At 43.9% G+C, this 19,664-nt stretch overlaps 1 protein-coding gene across 2 annotated transcripts in view; it reads left to right on the forward strand.

Moving 5' to 3' along the window:
* The first annotated feature begins 1,947 nt into the window (after positions 1–1,947).
* The window catches only part of GAN (gigaxonin), a 35,816-nt gene continuing 18,099 nt past the window's right edge, over positions 1,948–19,664 (forward strand). For both annotated transcript variants that reach the window (XM_035119938.3, XM_088672023.1), the window contains exon 1: positions 1,948–4,167. In XM_035119938.3, the coding sequence (XP_034975829.1) occupies positions 4,004–4,167 (164 nt within the window). In that variant the 5' untranslated portion in view covers positions 1,948–4,003. The remainder of the gene's footprint in view (positions 4,168–19,664) is intronic.

The following is a 19,664-nucleotide window of genomic DNA, read 5'->3' on the forward strand; positions in this document are numbered from 1 at the left end:
CTGTAGCAGAATGAGATAAGAGAAAAGAATCCAGGCCATTCAATCAGCTCTACTGAGAAACAGTTCTCTCAGCTATATCCACCTCAGCTGGTCAACCTTTAAGAACTGCTATCTAAATTTTGGAGAAAATTTGGAAAAGTGCAAATTTGGAAGGATAGCTGTGCTTTGGTTCAAGTAGTTTTGGAAAGTGAGAATTAGACAGACTAACCTGTAACTGTGAACTGAATTTCTCTCCCATCCCTACCTTCAGTCCTCACCCTTCCATTCTTTTCTCCTGGAGGGAGGGTTGAAGGGAGAGAGGATGGCTGGGCCATTTCCTGTTTTGTTTTCAACAGGCTTCTTTCCCATTTTTTTGCATCTAGGTTTGTTCTTCCTTGATCCATCTGTTACATCACCTGCTTTCCTTGTTGACCTAGATAGGTGACTTGAGAAGCCAAGTCATTGTTTACAAGTTGAAGGGAAAACCAAAAACACAGTTCTGCCTCCTTACATCATAATTATTAACAGGTGACAGCAGAAACAAATTACTTGAATTAATTAAGACAAGGTCACCCAAATTACTGGCTTTCACATTACATGCAGTCAAAGCACAACTCCCTTGGTTATGAAATTTCCAAAGCAGCTGTATTAATGGAGAAACACACAGGCCTTCTTAGAGGTCCAGTTCCTTGAGCGTCCTCAGCTTTGGGAGTTTATTGAGCACGAGGCATTGGGTTGTTCCACATTTCTTTCTCTTCCAGGCTGACTGGGACAGATCATATTCAGTGCAGCACACCCCATCCCACCCCCAAAGGAAATCATTGCATTGCATATGTAGGGTGTAATTCAGTGTTGTGCTATGCCAAATGTTCTATCTGCTCAAGCATTTCAGCTTGCCTGATCGAATTACCTCCCCCTCTCTGTAATCCCTAAATACTGTTCTGGGGGGGTCTTCCTGACCACCCAGAGCCAATTTTGGGGAAGGAGAGGGGGAAAGCCCCATTTCACAAGCCAAAATCTTTGCACAGGGCTCTTTAGGCGAATCCTGCCCCTAATGTCTGCTTCTTGTAATGTTATAGACAGATGCAGAGTATCAAAGTTCGCGCTTTATGGTGGGAACTAGAATACTAAAAGCTGGTCAACTCCAACACCCAGCCTCAGAATCTAGGACAGAGGTGGGGAAATCTCAGGTCTAGGTGGGGGAATCTATAGGCCTCTCTATCTGGCCTTTGGGACTGACTCCCCAGCTACATCCCTCACCATCCTTGGGTGTTTCTGGTTAGCTGCAACATGTCCTCTATCTCTGATAATGGCTCTTGCTTGCTTGGATGGAAGATAGAGGGGTGAGTGTGAGTGTGTAGAAACCAGCCTTCCGTATAAAGCTAAATTTACATTAATCTACTCATTTTTGTTACTGGCCTCACAAAAGTTTTGTGACCCCCATAAAAGTTTTCCATAATGAAATGTGGCCCTTGGGCTAAAAAATAGCCCCTGCCCTGATATAGGATGAGCCTTAGGATTTATTTAATTGTTCTTTTTATTTAAAATATTTTAGGCTGGTTTTCTGGGCAAATGCCTTTCCAAAGGAGCTCACAAGCAAAATAAAAGATAAAAATGGTACAAAATGTAAAACTTTAAATCACTCCACATCAACTTCTAGGTGCGCTATGGTGATAGCTGCCAGAACTAGCACTAAGAACTTGCAAATCTCTGCATTGTTGCCCATGTGGCAAGGTATAAGGCCTGTGAGTTACAGCATGCCCAGGGCAGCAAATGCTTCCTGAACTTCCAATGCACCCATGCAGGCCATTGGCTATAGATATGAAATAAAAGGCTTCCTTTTCTGACTTCACCTGGGCAACAACAATATCCCCTGGCTTTTGATGTTTGGGAATGAGCCTGAGGGTGAGGATTGCATCCCTCCTCCTTTATGTGTACAAGTTTCAGTATGGGCCTACATGTCCAAATGCAAACACAGGTTTTATTTACATATGTACCACCCTTTAATAAAACATCAGGGTGGTGTACAGCAATGTAAAAACATTTTTAAAACCAATAAAAGCAGCAGAAAACAATCATTAAAAAGACTGGCTACTCAAGAAAAGTTTAATTGGCTGCATAGGCCTGTCCACATTTTAAAAAAAAGTCTTAAGAGATGTCTGCCAAATGTCTCTTTGAAGCGTGTTCCACAGCATGGGATCAGCAATACTAAATGCCCAACTTCTGGTTGGGGCCAGTGTAATAATTGGGTTGTATTCAACTACATCCCATGCAGAATGCACCCACTGAAAAGAATGAACCTGTTAATTCATTTCAATGAGTCTACTGTGAAATTACTTGGGCTGCATTCAGACAGCACTTTATTCCCTTTTTCCAACATTTCCTTACCTGACAATTTCTGCATTTTATCTTATCTTTCACATGATGCTAAAGTCACATCTGGGAATCTAGTGGAATCGAATGGAACTAGCACTCATTTCTATGTTTAAAAAATCTGTTTGCAGTCCTGTTCACCTGGGAAATAGTGTGAATTTTCCGCGGCAATTTTCACCACCGTTCATGTGATGAAATGGAGTGGTTCATGCTACACAATACAGATTTTTATAACTTTAGCATGAAAAATCATTGTCTTACATGGCAAGATAAATCATGCATACAAAACATTGATCCAACTCTGAAATAAAGTCGAGCAAATGGATGGAGGCGCTGAAGACACCAGGCACCATTTAATCCAGGTCTGATGTTTACAACAGCATTCTTCCAAAGAATACATGCATAGTCTCAGCATATAACAACACACTCCTATGCACAATTAGAAGTATGTCCTATTAAGTTCAATGGGGATTACTTACAAGTAAATATGCATAGGTTTGTGCTGCAAATCTCTGAACATTATTTGTTGCTTAATGCTATGAGCATGTTCAGAGTGTATCTTCCACTCACTCCACACATCAGGAGTTTGGGCATGGCTGGCTAATCTTATGCCCCTTAAAGATTCTGAATATTAAGCAGTTTAGAAACAACTACAATAAATAAATAATAGCCTATGGCTTTCCGGATGTTGTTGCTGGGCTTCCATCAATCTCACGAACACGGCCTCAGGGGCAATCGTATTTGTAATTTATACACACACACACACACACACACACACACACTGTGTATATACTGTGTATATATTTGTTTGTTTGTTTTTTTCAAATTACAGTTTTACGATCACAACATACAACACAAAGACAATATTCCATAGAATCTCCTGGACTTCCCTCCTCCCCTTTGTGGGTCCTATTGTCAATCATTTCCTCCTGCATCTTTTACAAATCTCCATTTACTGTATATTACAGTATATCCCAAATCTCCATTTACATTATATCCAAAATTAGTCAATTGGGCAATTGTAATTCAGCAACGTCCGGAGGGCCACAGGTTATGGCTCCCCCCACATAACCTAAACGAGCAAGCTTAGCGCAAGGCAGATGGAGAGTCGCCCTGGTGCCTCTGACCATAAGCAGAGCGCCCGCCCTGCTTTGCGCCCGCGCCAGTAGAGAGGATAAAGCGTATATGATGTCCTTGTAGTTGTTGCGGTCATCCCGCGTGGTGTTCCGTTTCGTCCAGCCTGCCCAGTTCCTTCCCCTCCATCCCGGCGGCGGCTCCGGCGGCTCCTCCTCCTCCTCCTCCCCGGCAGGCGGAGCCGGGATGGGCCGGCGCGAGGATATGATGTCAAGGCCAGAGCCGGGGCTGGGATGTATGGTGGGGCACCGGCTCGGATGCGAGGAGCCGGAGAGCGGCTGAGGCGAGAGAGAGGACGCGAGGCGCCGGAGGCAGCTCCGGCCTGCTGGGCGCGGGAGGAAGAGGAGCGGGAGAAAGGCCGCCTTGGCCTGGCGGAGTCAGGCCCCTGAGGAGAAAAGGAAAAGGCGCGAAGGGAGAAGAGGAGGCGGCGGCGGCATCGGCGACCACCCCCCCCCCCGCCACCACCCCATAACTCCTGCTGCTAAGAATTGGGCTCCGTCCGGTTGGGGACGCCGCGATGTCGAGCAGCGCCGTGTCGGACCCCCAGCACCCGGCCCGGCTCCTGAGGGCGCTGAGCTCCTTCCGCGAGGAGGGCCGCTTCTGCGACGCCCATCTGGTGCTGGAGGGCGAGGAGATCCCCGTGCAGACCAACATCCTGGCGGCCGCCAGCCCTTACATCAGGTGAGGCACGGCCTCTTCATTGGGTCTCACTTGACCCCACGAGCATGTGCAGAGTGCACTAGGCGGGTGTGCTTGGAGGGGGAGAGCATTTCCTGGCTGCACATGCGCAAGACACGCGTGTTGTTGTTGTTGTTACCACCACCTCGGCCTTAACTGGCAAGCTCGGCTCGAGGCAGCGCGGTGTAGCGGTTAGAGCGGCCGCCTAAAATTGGGGGCGTAGGGGCGGGACCCGGGTCCAGATCCACATTTGGCCGCGAAGCACCGCGGGTGACATTGGAGCAGTCAGTCGAAGCTATCTCACAAGGTGGTGAGGATAAATTTTGAGGAGAGGTTTAACCATGTAGGCCGCAGTGAGCTCTTTGGAGGAAAGTTTAAGATGTAAGCACAAGAAATATGAAAGGAGGAAGGTTGCCTTGGACACATGCAAAGCGAACCTTCTGCTCCTCAGTAAGGAACTTGAGCCCTAGGAGTCCTTGGTCCTGCTCTCTGTCAGCAACAGGGGGTGATGAGATGTCTCTGGGAACCTGCCAGGTAGCACCTGTTAGTTTTAAGAATCAAACAGTTGGTTTGTTGGACCAGGGACTTCCAATTGTAGCTTAAGGCAGTACTTGCTAAGGACAGCAGGAGAGCCTTGCTGGATGAAACCAGGGTGGGTCTATCAAGCCCCAGCATCCTGTTTCCAACAGTAACAACCAGATGCTTCTGGAAACTTGACCTGCAAGTCCTGATCTTTCCGACAGGATTCATCATGGTTTCTTAAAATGTGTTCCTGCTTGTGAGCTTCGCAGAGGCATGTAGCTTCTTGACCACCGTTGACAACAGCTTTCAGTTAGTTTTCTGGGAAATTCAGAAGTAGGTGATGGTAGTGATGGCCATCTCTAATTGTGTGTGTGTGCGTGCATGCTGAGAACATACTTTTTATGAAAAACGGAGGTCTCCTTTAGATATGATTGGTATTATAAACAACTTTTAAAATATTCTGCCTGACTATGAGGAAAGTTTTCCTGAGAATATGCAGTGTCCTTTCTTAACACAGATGAATTGCAACCTGCCACAAACACATCTTCAGGATTGAAGAACTAAGACTTCCAAGATGGCTTGAACCCCATGGCTGAGCCCAATATCTTTTGACAGAACAAAGACTTCTTCTTGAAACTGCATTGCCAGCTCTCTCTCTCTTTTTTTAAACTGCTATATGACAGACAGAAAGTGTTTCCTGGCTTGTTTTCCCTTAAGCATGCATTTAAAAGGTGGAAGAATTTTTTTTACACTCTCTTAACCACTCTGGATAGTTAATACTCCTTACAGATAAACAGACCATATTTAGTAATCTTGGGATGTTGTTACCTCCTTCCATTGTAAAACATAGGAAGCTGCCTTAGACAGACCATAGCTCAATACTGTCTGCACTGACTGGCAGCAACTCCATTGGGTTTCAAGTAGGGATCGCTGAAGATGCTCTCCCACTGAGTCACAGTGCTTTGCAAAAGAACTAAAGTGAGACCTGCAGTTCCTATTTTTTCTCTCTCATCCAGACACTGACCAGGCCCAGACCTGCTTAACTTCTGCAAAATTACTGCTCAGTCTTCCTCCAAACTATGCCCAGGGACCATGGGAAACTAGATAAAGAGTATATGAATGATTAAAACAGCAAAAGGAGCTGTAACAGGAACAAGACTATTAACTACCCACCACATTATGGATTCAAATCTTTCTCCTTATTAGTTTTCATGGGTTTTCTCATTTCTTCTTCACCCAGTTGGTTAGCTAACAACCTAGCTACTCACTCCCTTTTTCTCTCCCCAGCCCTGACCTGGCCTGCTGTTTTCCTCTTATCCACACATTTCCCCAACAATAGAAAGAGAATACATTAAAAAGTAGAGACAAAGTCCTGACTGTTTTAATAAAACACCAAATATATCCATACAGAGAAACACAGAGTTGGGTAGCTCAGCGCTGTCATTCTGACCCCATCTTGTGTTTCATGCCTTTTACAAATTTCTGAGCTACTTAAAAGCACATTAATCTCATTGTGCTGTAAACAGGAGAAAGCATGTAGATGTACTTTATGATTCAGAAAGGGAGGCAGAAGCATAGTCATGGAACCTATTCCACAGGTGTGTACCTTCTGGGGGTGAGTGCTTGCCACAGTCAGGAGGTTATTGCCAAATTCATGCTCACAAGCCGTGTATGCTTCCTTTTGCTATAGAGGTATACAGGAAGTTAGCGACATTACTTATTGATATCACTGTCATCAATCCCCTGTTTGATGTGATAAACAGATTCTTGCAAAAATAGAAAGTGGCAGTTTTCATGGTGAGGGGTGATTTTGAAATTACTAACTGAAAGGCAGCCACCTGGGAGATTCATGCTTTGTGTGTTAAAAAGTTCTGTTATGCTTATAGAAGGGAAAACTGACATTATTAAGAATGACAATAAATAGTAGAGATGGGAGTTTCACAATTTGTTGCATATATCTTGCAAATGCACTACTTATGCATAAGGTTAAAGTTGCTGTCTTTATAATTTTAACTATGTACTTCCTGTGCTTCATTTTAAATACATGTTTTAAATATGCTTTAAAAACAACAACACACACCTGTCTAAAAGCTGACTGGACATTTTTACTTTAAAATGATATCCTTCATTATAATATGCAACTTGGTGTTTACACAATACAGTGACACCCTTAGAGAGAGTGTGTGGTGCTTTGTTATTTCCTTCTTGTGAGGAAATAATAAATAAGCTCATCATCATCAGCTGCCTGACCCAGCAGGAAAGGCCTGTCCGCAACATTTTCAGCATTAGATTGTTCTCTGCTTTCCCTACTTTGATAGTAGGGAAGTAGTTTCAGATCAAATGCATGCTGAATATTTAATGATCACTCTTTGCATAATTTGCATTGAGGCCACTTTGCCTCTTTTTGAAGTGTTATGACAAATAAGCTTTGTTAAATATTGGTATTTTGACAACTGACATTTCATCACATAGTTTATGGTTCTGGCAGCTTGTAGGGCAGTTACTATCCTCCTTTATTATAAATAAATAAATAAATAAATAAATTATTATTTATACCCCGCCCATCTGGCCGGGTTCCACCAGCCACTCTGGGCGGCTTCCAACAAAACAGAAATTCTAAAATACAGAAATCCATCAAACATTAAAATACAGAAATCCATCAAACATTAAAAGCTTCCCTAAACAGGGCTGCCTTGAGATGCCTTCTAAAGGTCTGGTAGTTGTTGTTCTCTTTGACCTCTAGTGGGAGGGCATTCCACAGGGTGGGTGCCACTATTGGTTTAAGTGTAGAAAAAGAAGAAGCTTGCTTTAAAATTACTGTATTTAGATTTGTTCCCAACACATTTGATGTCATGTTATGCTGATTGCCAATGAATATGCAGCCTAGATACCGAGGCCATGTGCACATTACCGATAATTCTGCCTCTAGTGCATTCCCACTGCCAGTGTTTAAAGCTGTGTACATATGACATACGCCGGCTCCCTCGGCCAATAACGCAAGATGACTACCGCAACCCCAGAGTCGGTCAGGACTGGACCTAATGGTCAGGGGTCCCTTTACCTTTACATATGACATCAGTCACAATACGTATCTGTTTTGTAGATTCTTGAGAAATACTGCTGTTTGATGCATTTCCACTCAAACCAGCTGTTAAGCTGAGGTGTGTACATTTGTGACAGCCATTGTGCATGCACAGATGACAGCTTCATGAATAGGAGGGTGGGGTGTGTGTTGCAGGCATGGAGAAATAAATGGGTAATACGCATTAGGTGAAGACATCCCTGCCCCCTCTCTGGTGTGTACAGCAGCATGTCAATGAGACTTGAAATTAAGCAGGAGGAAACAACCTTGCTGCGTTTTAAATGCTCTAAAATGCACTAGTGTTGACCTTAAACAGTATTTGGGTGTCTTCTAAAGCCTCAGTTAGTAATCCTTAACCACTGTGGTAGTCTGTAGCTTGAGTTCACAGGAGAAATCAAAAACATTATGCCTAGCATAAGCAGTCTTTTAATTGACAGTATTTTAGCATCAGATAGAAATGAGCCAATAATTGATTATAACAATATATAAAAACATTTCACTATAATCAGTATCGGTCCAGAAACATGAAAAGTTAGTTTATCTAGTGGGACTTGTTCAGCTTTAGCCTTAGTGAGCTAAAGTATTGATGCCTAGTGAAATAAAGAGTTCTGTAGTTTTTTATTGGCACAACACACACAGTAGTTTTAGGGACAACAATAGGAACAACAAATAAAATATTTGTAGATGGTTGTAGGCATCTGTATCCACATTTGTTCCAGAGAATTCGAGAAGGACAAGATAAGATCTTTTATTGAATGAGTTATTGTGGGTGCAGGAGTGTGCAAGTGTTTTTTAATGCATAGGGTTTGTTTTTTTAATTTGATGGAATGGTAACTGGAAAGGGAACAGAAATGCATATTTTTAGTCAGACTGCATGTTAGTTGATGCCAGGTGTACATTTTTAAAGTGTTTTAGCACTGCCTGTAGTGTAAGAAAAGGAGCTGTTGGGGAACCTACGGTAATCAGGAATGCAGAGAAGAGCTTTCAACCCTGTTCCCCTCAGTGCCACACCTTTACAAAACCACATTCACCTCTGCTACTTCTTCTGAAGGTGCTTTCTACTGCATGTAGTTGTGCGACTGGGCTGGGATTTTCAGATGGAAATGATGTGAGAGGAAAGGATTAACCCCTTTATCATGGGCTGCAGTCCCAGGCCAGATCTAGGACCTGTGTAGCTACTTTTTCTAAAAATAGCTGCTTATCATAACATGTGATTTTACCTGCTGTAAACATGGAAAGTGCCTGGCGTGCTGTTGTGTATTGAGTCAAAGGATTTTATATCTGTATTATTATTGTCTGTATTTGCATTAGGATAAAGTAACTGCCTTTTGGTTCCAGAGGGTACAGCTACTATTGGTTCATTTAAGCTGCTGTATTTGGATCCTCTGTCTTATTGGTTTCCTCCAAAAGGCAGCACTGTGATTGCTTGATATTGTTCCCTCCAAAATGTATCCCTTCCTAGCTAGTCCCCTGTCCCTATAAATGTAGCTTTCCTCTCCTCAGTCTTCAGTCTTGTTCACTTTAATAAAGAGCTGTTACTAGAGAACTGTCTCCAGCATGTTATGTGAAGAGAGCTGAAATCACAAACCCCACGTCACAACAACTGGCGACGAAGGTGGGATCCGGAATGCTGAGGAGCGGTTAAACACAACCCTGCCTCAGAGTCCGGATTGCAGCTGAGAACAAGACTCACTGGCCAGCTGAGAAGACGACCCTGCCCGCTAGGACAATGGAGAGTCCAAGGGTATTGGAGCCCTTCCAGCCATCAGAGCCCCACACCTGGGAAGACTACGTCGAACGCTTCGAGTTCTTTGCAGTGGCTCAAGGGATCACCGATGCCAGCAAAAGAAGGGCCACATTCCTGAGCTACTGTGGGCCCGAGACCTTCAAGCTGGCCAAGGCATTACTTGCTCCAGCGAAGCTGAGTGAGACATCTCTCAAAGATATTCTTGCCTGCCTAACAAGCCACTTGGCGCCTACTGAGACCAAGATGGCCCGGCGGATGGAGTTCTATAAGAGGCAGCAGCATGCTGGGGAGTCTGTATCCACATTTCTGGCTGAACTCCGGAAGCTCGCTCAGCACTGCGGCTTCCAAAATCTGGAAGAGACTCTCCTGGATCGGTTTATTGGTGGTCTGAGCAGCAAGAAAGCCAGAAGACGCATCGTGGCTAAAGAAGAGGTTACCCTTGCTTCAGCCTTGAAGGAGGCCACCGCCACGGAGAATTATGAAAGAGAGGAGCTTGATGCCAGTCGCAAGGCCACTAAGCCACAGATAGAAGTTGCGCATGCCATGGACGAGCTAGAGGCTACTCCGAGCCAGAGCCCAGTCTGTGGGGTCGAGTCGGTGCGTCAGGCCTGCACAGTGCACAGAGATCGCCGAGGCAGTTGCCCAGGTTGTGGCGGAAACCATGAAAGGAAGAGTTGTCGTTTCAGGGATGCTATCTGCCGGACGTGCGGAAAGACGGGTCACATCGCCAGGGTCTGTAGATCGGCGGCGTCGGGAGCGACAGGAGCACCTAGACTGGAGCATCGCAGACCGCCCACAGCAACTCGTTTTCTAAAGGACTGCCACTACGTAACGGAGATCAACGGGAGGGCCGTGCAGTTTCCAGCGCAAGGCAAGGCACACGTCAAGGTGAAGATTGAGGGTCAGCAGTGCGACATGGAGGTGGACTCCGGATCCGCATTCACCATCGTGTCGGACCAGACCGCGAAGACATTCTTCCCCAGGGGTAAGTTGCCCCCTCTGGAGCCCTTTCCGGCAACCTTGCAGTCGTACTCAGCAGGCCGCATCCATGTTATGGGAATGTGTGCCGTGAGAGTACAGTTCCGGGACAAACAGGCTGTACTCAAACTGGTGATTGCGAAGGGCAGTCGCCCCAGTCTCCTGGGCACTGACTGGTTCCCTGCCCTGGGACTGAGTATCTCAGGGCTTAATTCAATCCAAACCTGCCCTGAGATGAGCGAGGTATTATGCAAGGAATTTGCTGGTCTCTTTAATGGAAAACTGGGTTGTTATAAAGGGCCCCCAGTTGACTTCGAGTTGGACCCCGGGGTGGCTCCAATCCGACTCAAACCAAGGCGAGTGCCATTTGCACTGCAACCCAAGATCGAGGCAGAGCTGGATAAATTGGTCAAGCAGGGAGTTCTCTCACCCGTGGACTCTGCTAAGTGGGAGACTCCAATCGTCACGCCCCTTAAAGCAAATGGGGAAGTCAGGATATGTGCAGATTACAAATGTACTATCAATAAGGCACTCAGGGGAAACTCATACCCCATTCCAGTCGTATCACATCTGTTGGCTAAACTGGCTGGGGGCAAGGTGTTCGCCAAAATTGACCTGGCACAAGCTTACCAACAGCTGCCAGTAACCCCACAATCAGCGGAAGCACAGACTATTGTCACACATAAAGGGGCGTTCAGAGTTAACAGATTACAGTTCGGAGTTTGTGTGGCCCCAGGGATTTTTCAAGGGCTCATGGAACGCCTGTTAAGAGGTCTGCCGGGGGTCTTGCCATTTTTTGATGATGTTTTGATTGCTGGAAAAGACCCACAGGAACTGGTTGCGCGTGTCCGTGCAGTGTTGCTCAAGTTCAAGGAGGTGGGGTTGCAACTGAAAAAAGAAAAATGCAGTTTTGGGGTGCCAACTGTGGATTTCTTGGGGTTTAAAATTGATGCATCAGGCATCCACCCCACAGATGCTAAGATTAAGGCCATCATCGAGGCACCACGACCACAGAACAAGACGGAGTTGCAGTCATTCCTGGGACTTATTAACTTTTATCATTCGTTCTTACCCCAGAAAGCTTCGGTAGCTGAACCATTACATAGACTATTGCAGAAAAAGAATGTGTGGCGATGGGGGCGGGAGCAGCAGAAGGCTTTTGACTCCTTGCGAGGAATGCTGAGTAGCAGGAGCGTCCTTGCTCATTATGATGAGTCAAAGCCGCTGGTCCTGGCATGTGATGCCTCTCAATACGGTCTGGGGGCTGTGCTGAGTCATAGGGAAGCGGATGGGTCGGAAAAGCCCATCTCTTTCTATTCCCGTACGTTGTCGCCCACAGAGCGCAACTATGCTCAAATTGATAAAGAGGCACTGGCTATTGTGTCCGGAATCAAAAGGTTCTATGATTATTTGTACGGTCGCCATTTCTCCATTGAAACGGACCACAAACCACTGTTAGGGTTGTTCAACCCAAACAAACAAACGCCACTAATTCTCTCCCCCAGAATGTTGCGTTGGTCAATATTCCTGAATGGGTTCCAGTACACCTTGACCCATGTGCCGGGGAAACAGTTGTGCCATGCTGATGCGCTGAGTCGATTGCCCCTTCCTGGCGGGAGCAATGAGGATCCTGCTCCGGCGGAGCACATTATGATGCTAGAAACACTTCCGGGGGCTCCTGTAACAGCTACGGATATAGCTGAGAAAACTAGGAAAGATGCTGTTCTCTCCCGTGTGCTCACTTGGGTGGGGAGGGGGTGGCCAGGTGGTCCGCATGAAGAAAAATTCAGGCCTTATGCGACAAGGCAGCACGAATTGTCCATGCATAAGGGTTGTCTCCTATGGGGAGATAGGGTGATCATCCCAGCACCACTGAGAAACAGGGTTCTTGAGACGCTTCACATGGGACACCCGGGAATGGTCAGGATGAAGTTGCTAGCCCGATGTTATGTGTGGTGGCCTGGAATGGACCAGAACTTAGAACAATGGGTACGAACATGCAAGGCATGCCAAGAGGTGCGGCCAGAAGTGGCCAGAGCACCAGTCCACTGGTGGGAGCAGTCCAGGACTCCCTGGAGCCGGCTGCACATAGATTTTGCTGGGCCATTCCAAGGGAAGGTCTTTTTGGTTATCGTTGATGCATATTCCAAATGGTTAGAAGTGGCGATGGTCCCTAGCATGGCATCAGCTGCCGTAATCAAGGTGTTGAGGCAGCTGTTTGCTACCCACGGGTTACCTGAGACCATTGTATCAGATAATGGGGCAGCTTTTGTATCCCAAGAATTCAGGGCATTCTTGGCTGATAACTTTATAAGAGGGGTCACATCCGCGCCCTTTCACCCATCCTCCAATGGGCAGGCTGAGCGCATGGTAAGAACAGCCAAAGAATCCATTGCGCGCTTAATGGAGGGTAACTGGTCGGCTCGCATTGCGCGAATGTTATTTTTGCAGCATGCGACGCCGTGTACTGCGACGGGCAAGTCGCCAGCCGAGCTGCTCTTAGGTAGAAGACTGGTAACGGTGCTGGATTATGTCCACCCAGATAAAATGCCAAACCGTAATTCAAGAGCAACCCCCCAGGCTGAGACTGACACAACAAGGTATCTCGCCCCTGAAGATCTGGTCTGGGTGAGGAACTATTCACGAGGTCCGCGGTGGGTGGCCGGTGTGATCACCCGGGCTAGTGGACCTGTGTCCTATTATGTGACCTTGGAAAATGGGCAAGTTTGGAAGAGACATATAGATCAGCTGAGGCGCCGGGCGCTCAGCAGGGAGGAGTCAGATAATTCATCCCTGGCTAATGACGCACAGCTGCGAGACCAGAGTGAAAATGGCCCAGAGGTGCAGTCACCAGGGGCTTCAGCAAATGAACCAGGGTCTGCTAGTCCTCATGATGTCGAGGTACAGGTCGGGGACCCTGAGATGTCTGGGACTCCATCTGTTCCTGATGAAACCCCTATAGCAGCCCCTCCACCACAGGTAACACCCAATCCAGAACCTGCAACACCTGTTGTCAGGAGATCAGGTAGAAGTTGTAGGACCCCACAGTACCTGAGGGATTACGTCTGCTGTGCTCACTAGGGGGGGAGGGGTGTTGTGTATTGAGTCAAAGGATTTTATATCTGTATTATTATTGTCTGTATTTGCATTAGGATAAAGTAACTGCCTTTTGGTTCCAGAGGGTACAGCTACTATTGGTTCATTTAAGCTGCTGTATTTGGATCCTCTGTCTTATTGGTTTCCTCCAAAAGGCAGCACTGTGATTGCTTGATATTGTTCCCTCCAAAATGTATCCCTTCCTAGCTAGTCCCCTGTCCCTATAAATGTAGCTTTCCTCTCCTCAGTCTTCAGTCTTGTTCACTTTAATAAAGAGCTGTTACTAGAGAACTGTCTCCAGCATGTTATGTGAAGAGAGCTGAAATCACAAACCCCACGTCACAACACGTGCTATGGTCCATGGGGTCACGAAGAGTCGGACACGACTAAACGACTAAACAACAACAAATCATAACATGTGATTTTACCTGCTGTAAACATGGAAAGTAGCTAAACTAAAGCAAATTTCATTGAACAGTAAATAGTATTTTGGCCTAGCAGAGGACCTATTCCTTTAATTGTTTGTGGCAAACAGAAATGCAGCATATGAATTATTTATTTATTTTAAGTTTTACTTTACTGTATATCATTTATATTTACAATGTCCTTTAAAGGCGAGGAACAGACTCCCTTGGAAGCTTGTGGTCTCTCCTTTCTTGGAGGTTTTTAAGCAGAGGTTGGATTGCCATCTGCCATGGATGTTTTAGTTGAGATTCCTGCATTGCAGGGGGTTGGACTAGATGACCCTCAAGGTCCATTCCAGCACTACATTTCTATGATTCTATCTGCAAAGGACCCAGGCTAGAAGAAAACCCCTGCATTTTCAAGTTAGTTCAGAGTTTTGTTTTCCCATTTCAGAAATAAGATTTAAATTTAGCTAGATTATTAAAACTAGTGTTTTATAGATTTTACTAAATTATAAGGAAGGGTTTTATTTAGAAGGTTATTGTATTCTGGTAGCGCTGGTTTAATAAGGATAACTGTGCATAATTTAGAGGGTATTTTTGCAGTGAAATCCATTATGCATATTTGAAACCAAAAGGGTTTCCTACTAATGCATCAGGATTCTGTGTAAGGAAACTTTTCCTCCTGAAGATATGTTTTATAATAGGGCATTTTGCTAAAGTATATGTAATGTGCCCCTGGACATAATGGGGAAATGGAAATGCTGATGGATGAAAAATGAATGTCAGCCCACATGTCTAATTAAGAAAGGGAGAGGCCAGAACCAGACAAAAAGCCTGTTGCCTGAAGCAAGGGGACAAGAATGAGAATTAAAATTGCCTGAGAACAAATCCCGGCTGCACAGTTGCTAGAAATCATAAGGACTTGATAGAGATATGTCTGTACCTATGATACTGTAATGGCTAGGTTTGCAAAGATGCTGGTAAAAGATGCAGAACAACAGTTTTCAGATTCAGCTGGGAAGAATTGACTGCTTTTAATGAAAGGACTGGTGCCATGCTGTTTTTATTGTAATTATTTGTATGTTTTAAACAGATTTTATATATGCATATAGTTTTAATTCTATTAACATTTTACTGTTTCAGTGATTGGTTTTCTATGTTATTATTATTATTAACAACAACAACAACAACAACAGTAATAAGACATTATAATTTTTAATTGAAACACTTGTTTATACAGTTAGGCATCCTGGGACAACACCCCTGAATTTACTTCAAGCTTGGATTTGTTTACATTTTAAAATTTTGATTCAGAAAGGGAAGTGAATCAAAAGAGAATCAAGAACCCCTGGCAATGACTTTTTTTTTTTAAAGAACACCTTCTCTTCATCCCAAGATCAGTGAACTTTGGAATGTGTGTTTGTTACTGTTTTTGAAAAAAAACAAAGGGAAAGGTTGATGTAGCTCACAGTTTTGTAGAGAAGTATGTGTACCTGTGAATGACTTGGAATAGTCAGCAAAATGATGTATGGATTAGTCACCTATGGATGCTCCTTCTGCGATTAATGCTGGATCTAGATTGAGTAAGCAAGCCATATTTGTTTGCAAGATAATCTCAGCCTAGTTGTCATTATAATTTCATTATTTTCTTTATGGCTATAACAGCCTCCCTTTATATCCAAGATAATATGACCATATCATCCAACCCAAAATAACAGTCCTGGTTCATATATTGCAATAAGATAGAATGTGGCTTACCATGACTGTGCTAATGTGTTGGCTCCCAGAGAAGAGCTCACACCAACTTTGTTTCTCCCTGGACTCTAGGTCAGTGCAAGACAACAGGTGAGCGCAGTTTGGTTTAGTGTGCTGTCCAAAGCTGGGGGTTTTCTCTCCTGCTTAACCATAGAACAAATCTTGGCTACAGATAGTGGTTAAAGATGAAAGTTCATCACCATGATCTTGGGTTCAAACAATACTTGGGCTTAGTTGTTGTGTTATGCTGGCCTAAAAAGCCCAGGGAGGGGTAAAACAAATGTGATCTCCTTTTCAGGAACCAGCATGTTTGTACTACTCCATGGTTAGGCTTAGTGTGAAGGTACAAACACAGCCAGTGAGTAAGTCCCAGCCAGGTTCTAGTTTCATCTCTGCCACCTGTGGGGTGGTGTCCTCCCACCTCTACTATGGTTCTGCAGCTGCAGTGGTGGCTTCCAATGAGATCTCACAAGAGTTCCATGAGTCTTGCCAGAAGCCACAGCTGTGTGACCCCAGTAAGCAAGTCTTAGGAGGAGTGGGGGGGGGCACCTTTCCCTTTTTCCTTAGGCGGCAAATGGACCACCCTGGGTGGTAAGAATTATAAGAAACTAATGTGCAAAGAGTGCTTTGAACATTCAAATGTGCTATACGGATGCTAATTATTAGTATTGTCATACATCCTAAAGGGGCAGGTATGAGTTTAGTGGTTGGCAAATAGAATACAATTCAGGCTATTTTTATCCTGTGTAAACTATTCAGATATCCAAGATATAATAAGAATAATTTTCTTTCATTTTATAAGACATCTAGCCATATATTAAATCAGTGCTTCAAGTATTCTGAGAAATTGGAAATATGTTTGATATGACTTGGATACCACTGAGTGTGCCAATGAGTCGGCATATTAGCATATCCATAGAGAGCCTTGTCTGAGGGGGGTGGGTGGGTGACTTTCATTTTTTCTTTTTACTTGGCCTATTTCTGTTAGGTGTGGGTCTGTAGAGCAGAGTAACATGGGTTCCCACTGATTTGTTGTACAGTAAGACTGTTTGGATTACAATTCTAAAATCTGATGTTTCAAGAACTGAATGATTAAACAACCAGCATTTCTACAGAGCATGTGTGTTAAAAATGATATCAATTAATTACTTCATGATCATTGCCCAAGTGGTAGCTTATAATTTGCAGATAACCCACTTGCTAACTGCATTGTTCTGCAAAGAGGTGATAACAATTTTAGCATGCCTCTACTTCTTCCAGATCAGGTTTACAAATACACTATGATTACATTCAAGACACAAGTGTCACAGTTAACAATGCTGCTGTTTGCAGGGTCAGGGAAATATCTTCTTTAGTGAAATTCCTATTGCCAAGATCCTAAAATAGCCTTTTTACAGGTGCTTGATACTTAAAAGATAGATTTAATATTTCTACATCTTAATGTAATGTTTTTGTCCTGTTATTAGCCCAAAATGCTCAAATGATTCTTGAGTACCGTAATTGTGCTGTAAACTTGTTATTTCTGATGTACAAATGTCTTCCTAGAAGACTTGATTAAAAACATACTAACATAAAAGCACCATAAATAGATCTAAAGTTGTTGCTATCTGCTGTGCCTGAAAGAGGGTGTGGGCCTGCCTATTCTGTCTCAGACTTCTTTCTTCTTTCTACTTGGCATTGTCTGATTTTTATAGCATTTTGATTGGTTTTTATTGAAGCTTGTGAGAAGACAGATGACTAAAGCTCCTTAGTCATTGCATAAATTTGGTGGTGTGCATCACTTGGCTCCTAATTTTAATGACTGAGTGAGATTTAAATTCAGTTCTGGAGATTATGTAAGAACATAACTGGGTGAGTAATAATGGTAGTCGTGCTGTTACTTTGAGTGTTTTTGGCTAATGGAAGTGTTAGGCAACATGGGTTAGCACATTCCCTTCTGTCTTTATATGTGGAATTACCATTTCTGTTACATCTTGGCATACTAGGTTGTATTTTGGTTTTTTAATGTGATTTGTAGGCTGTTGCAGTTGAAACCCCCAAATAGCATAATTACTTTTAAAAAACTTAATAGATCAGAGGTTTTGTGTGGTGGTTTGTTTAATGAAGACAGACCCTTTTTATTTGAGCTAGTTATCCAAATTTGCATTAATATCTGAAAGACAAACTTATCTCCCCCTATTTATCCTTTAAATATAGCTAAGAACATTTGTTCAAGATTACTTTTGAACATAAACTTTTGTTCCTTGCTGGTCAGCGGCAGCCTTTTCAGAAAGAAACCATGAAAGAGGGAGAGATTGGACAAATAACGGATTAGAAATGTCTCCACAGGAAATAATGGAAATTGCCAGCTCATTATGTGAACAGTTGCCTAATGATTGATTTCCTGGGAATTTCATTGTGTTCAGAAAGGGAGACCTGCATGTAATATATACAGTTTCAGTTGTGAAAAATGTCCAGGGTGGCCCCTGAAATTACAGCATACAAATGGAAGGAATGTCAATTTAGGAAGGTGTTAGCTGATCTCTCTTGTTTTATCCTGCCCTGCTAGAAAAGCAGGTCTTGTGTTTGTTGTGCATTTAATTGTGCGGAATTCCTAGTCCCATTTTCTTATGACATTGAAAGTGCATTAGCTGCACTGAATGTACCCCGTGGCCTTGATAGAAATTCTCTGTTGCTCTTACCCTAATTTGCTATAACCATATTTTCATGCTGTGAACACAACAGGTTTTCCAAGTTCATGCCTTTAGTGTCTGCAATATGCAGGGGGCTCCATGGCAGAGGATTCTGGGGTTAGATGAATGTTGCAGGGTGGTCATTCATGTGGGGTGCTGACCATACCTGTTCAGTTTGGCAGCCTCCTCCCTCCACTGCCAGCGCCCAGCACATGGAGGGTGGAACAACGAGGATTGCCCTGGCCCCATGAGGTGCTGGGTGAAACCGCTGCAGTTCCCTCTGCTGTCAGCACCCAGTGTGCAAAGGGAGGAAGCAGGAGGAGAAAGGTAAGGCGCAAGCAAGTCTCACCCATTATATGCTGCCAGGTGAAGTTGCCATCATGCTCTGGCCTATTAAATGCTACAAATTGCAAACTTTATACAGTAATACAGTACCTTGTTTGACTTCACAAATTCTGAAAGATTAAAAAGCTGGCTTTCCACCAGTTGAAAACCATTTTTTTTATTCCTTATTTTAAGAATTTGTAAGCTGTTTAGTATAAACTAAGCAGTTAACAAGAGTATACAAAATACATAAAATCAATAATGAAGCAGAATGACAAAACATAATAAAAATCCATCATATATGTTATCAGCTGCAAACTAAAACAGTAATTCAGCTTGGAAAGGGCCGAGTGGGAAGAAAAAAAAGATAATTCTGACGACACCATACTGAACATATGGCACTGCCAGGAAGGCCCCACCAGCTGAGTGCAGAGACAACCACGGATGTAGAGGCCAAGATCCAAGTTGTTAATAACTGTATAAAGTAAAACCCTAGACTTGGCCCAGTAGCATATAGGCACCCTATTCAATTATTTCAGCAAAGGTGTCACATATTTATAATAGGTTGCACCTTAGAGCAACCAAGCTGCTACATTTTGAATTTTGAAAAGGGGAGGGAGAAAGGGCTTTTTTGCATGCATTTTGGTTTTTAATATTCCATTATCAACTCAATGCATTCAGTGAAGCATAGGGATGGAGAGGGAGAAGAAATAGAGACACAGTACCCTGGTTTTTATACAGAGATGTTGCAAGGATTTATTTTTATTTCCTTTGAGTTCTGAAGTTGCTCATCATGTACAGAGCACCTGAAAACAAATACGTAAGCAATTTTTTTGGGAAAATTGCCACTCAGAGCAGGGTGTGGTGAAAGTTGATATCTTTAATGTGCACTGCCAAAGGGCTAGGGTGTGACCTGG

Source organism: Zootoca vivipara, chromosome 6 (genome assembly GCF_965207765.1).
Source record: "Zootoca vivipara chromosome 6, rZooViv2.hap1.1, whole genome shotgun sequence".
NCBI lineage: Eukaryota > Metazoa > Chordata > Lepidosauria > Squamata > Lacertidae > Zootoca > Zootoca vivipara.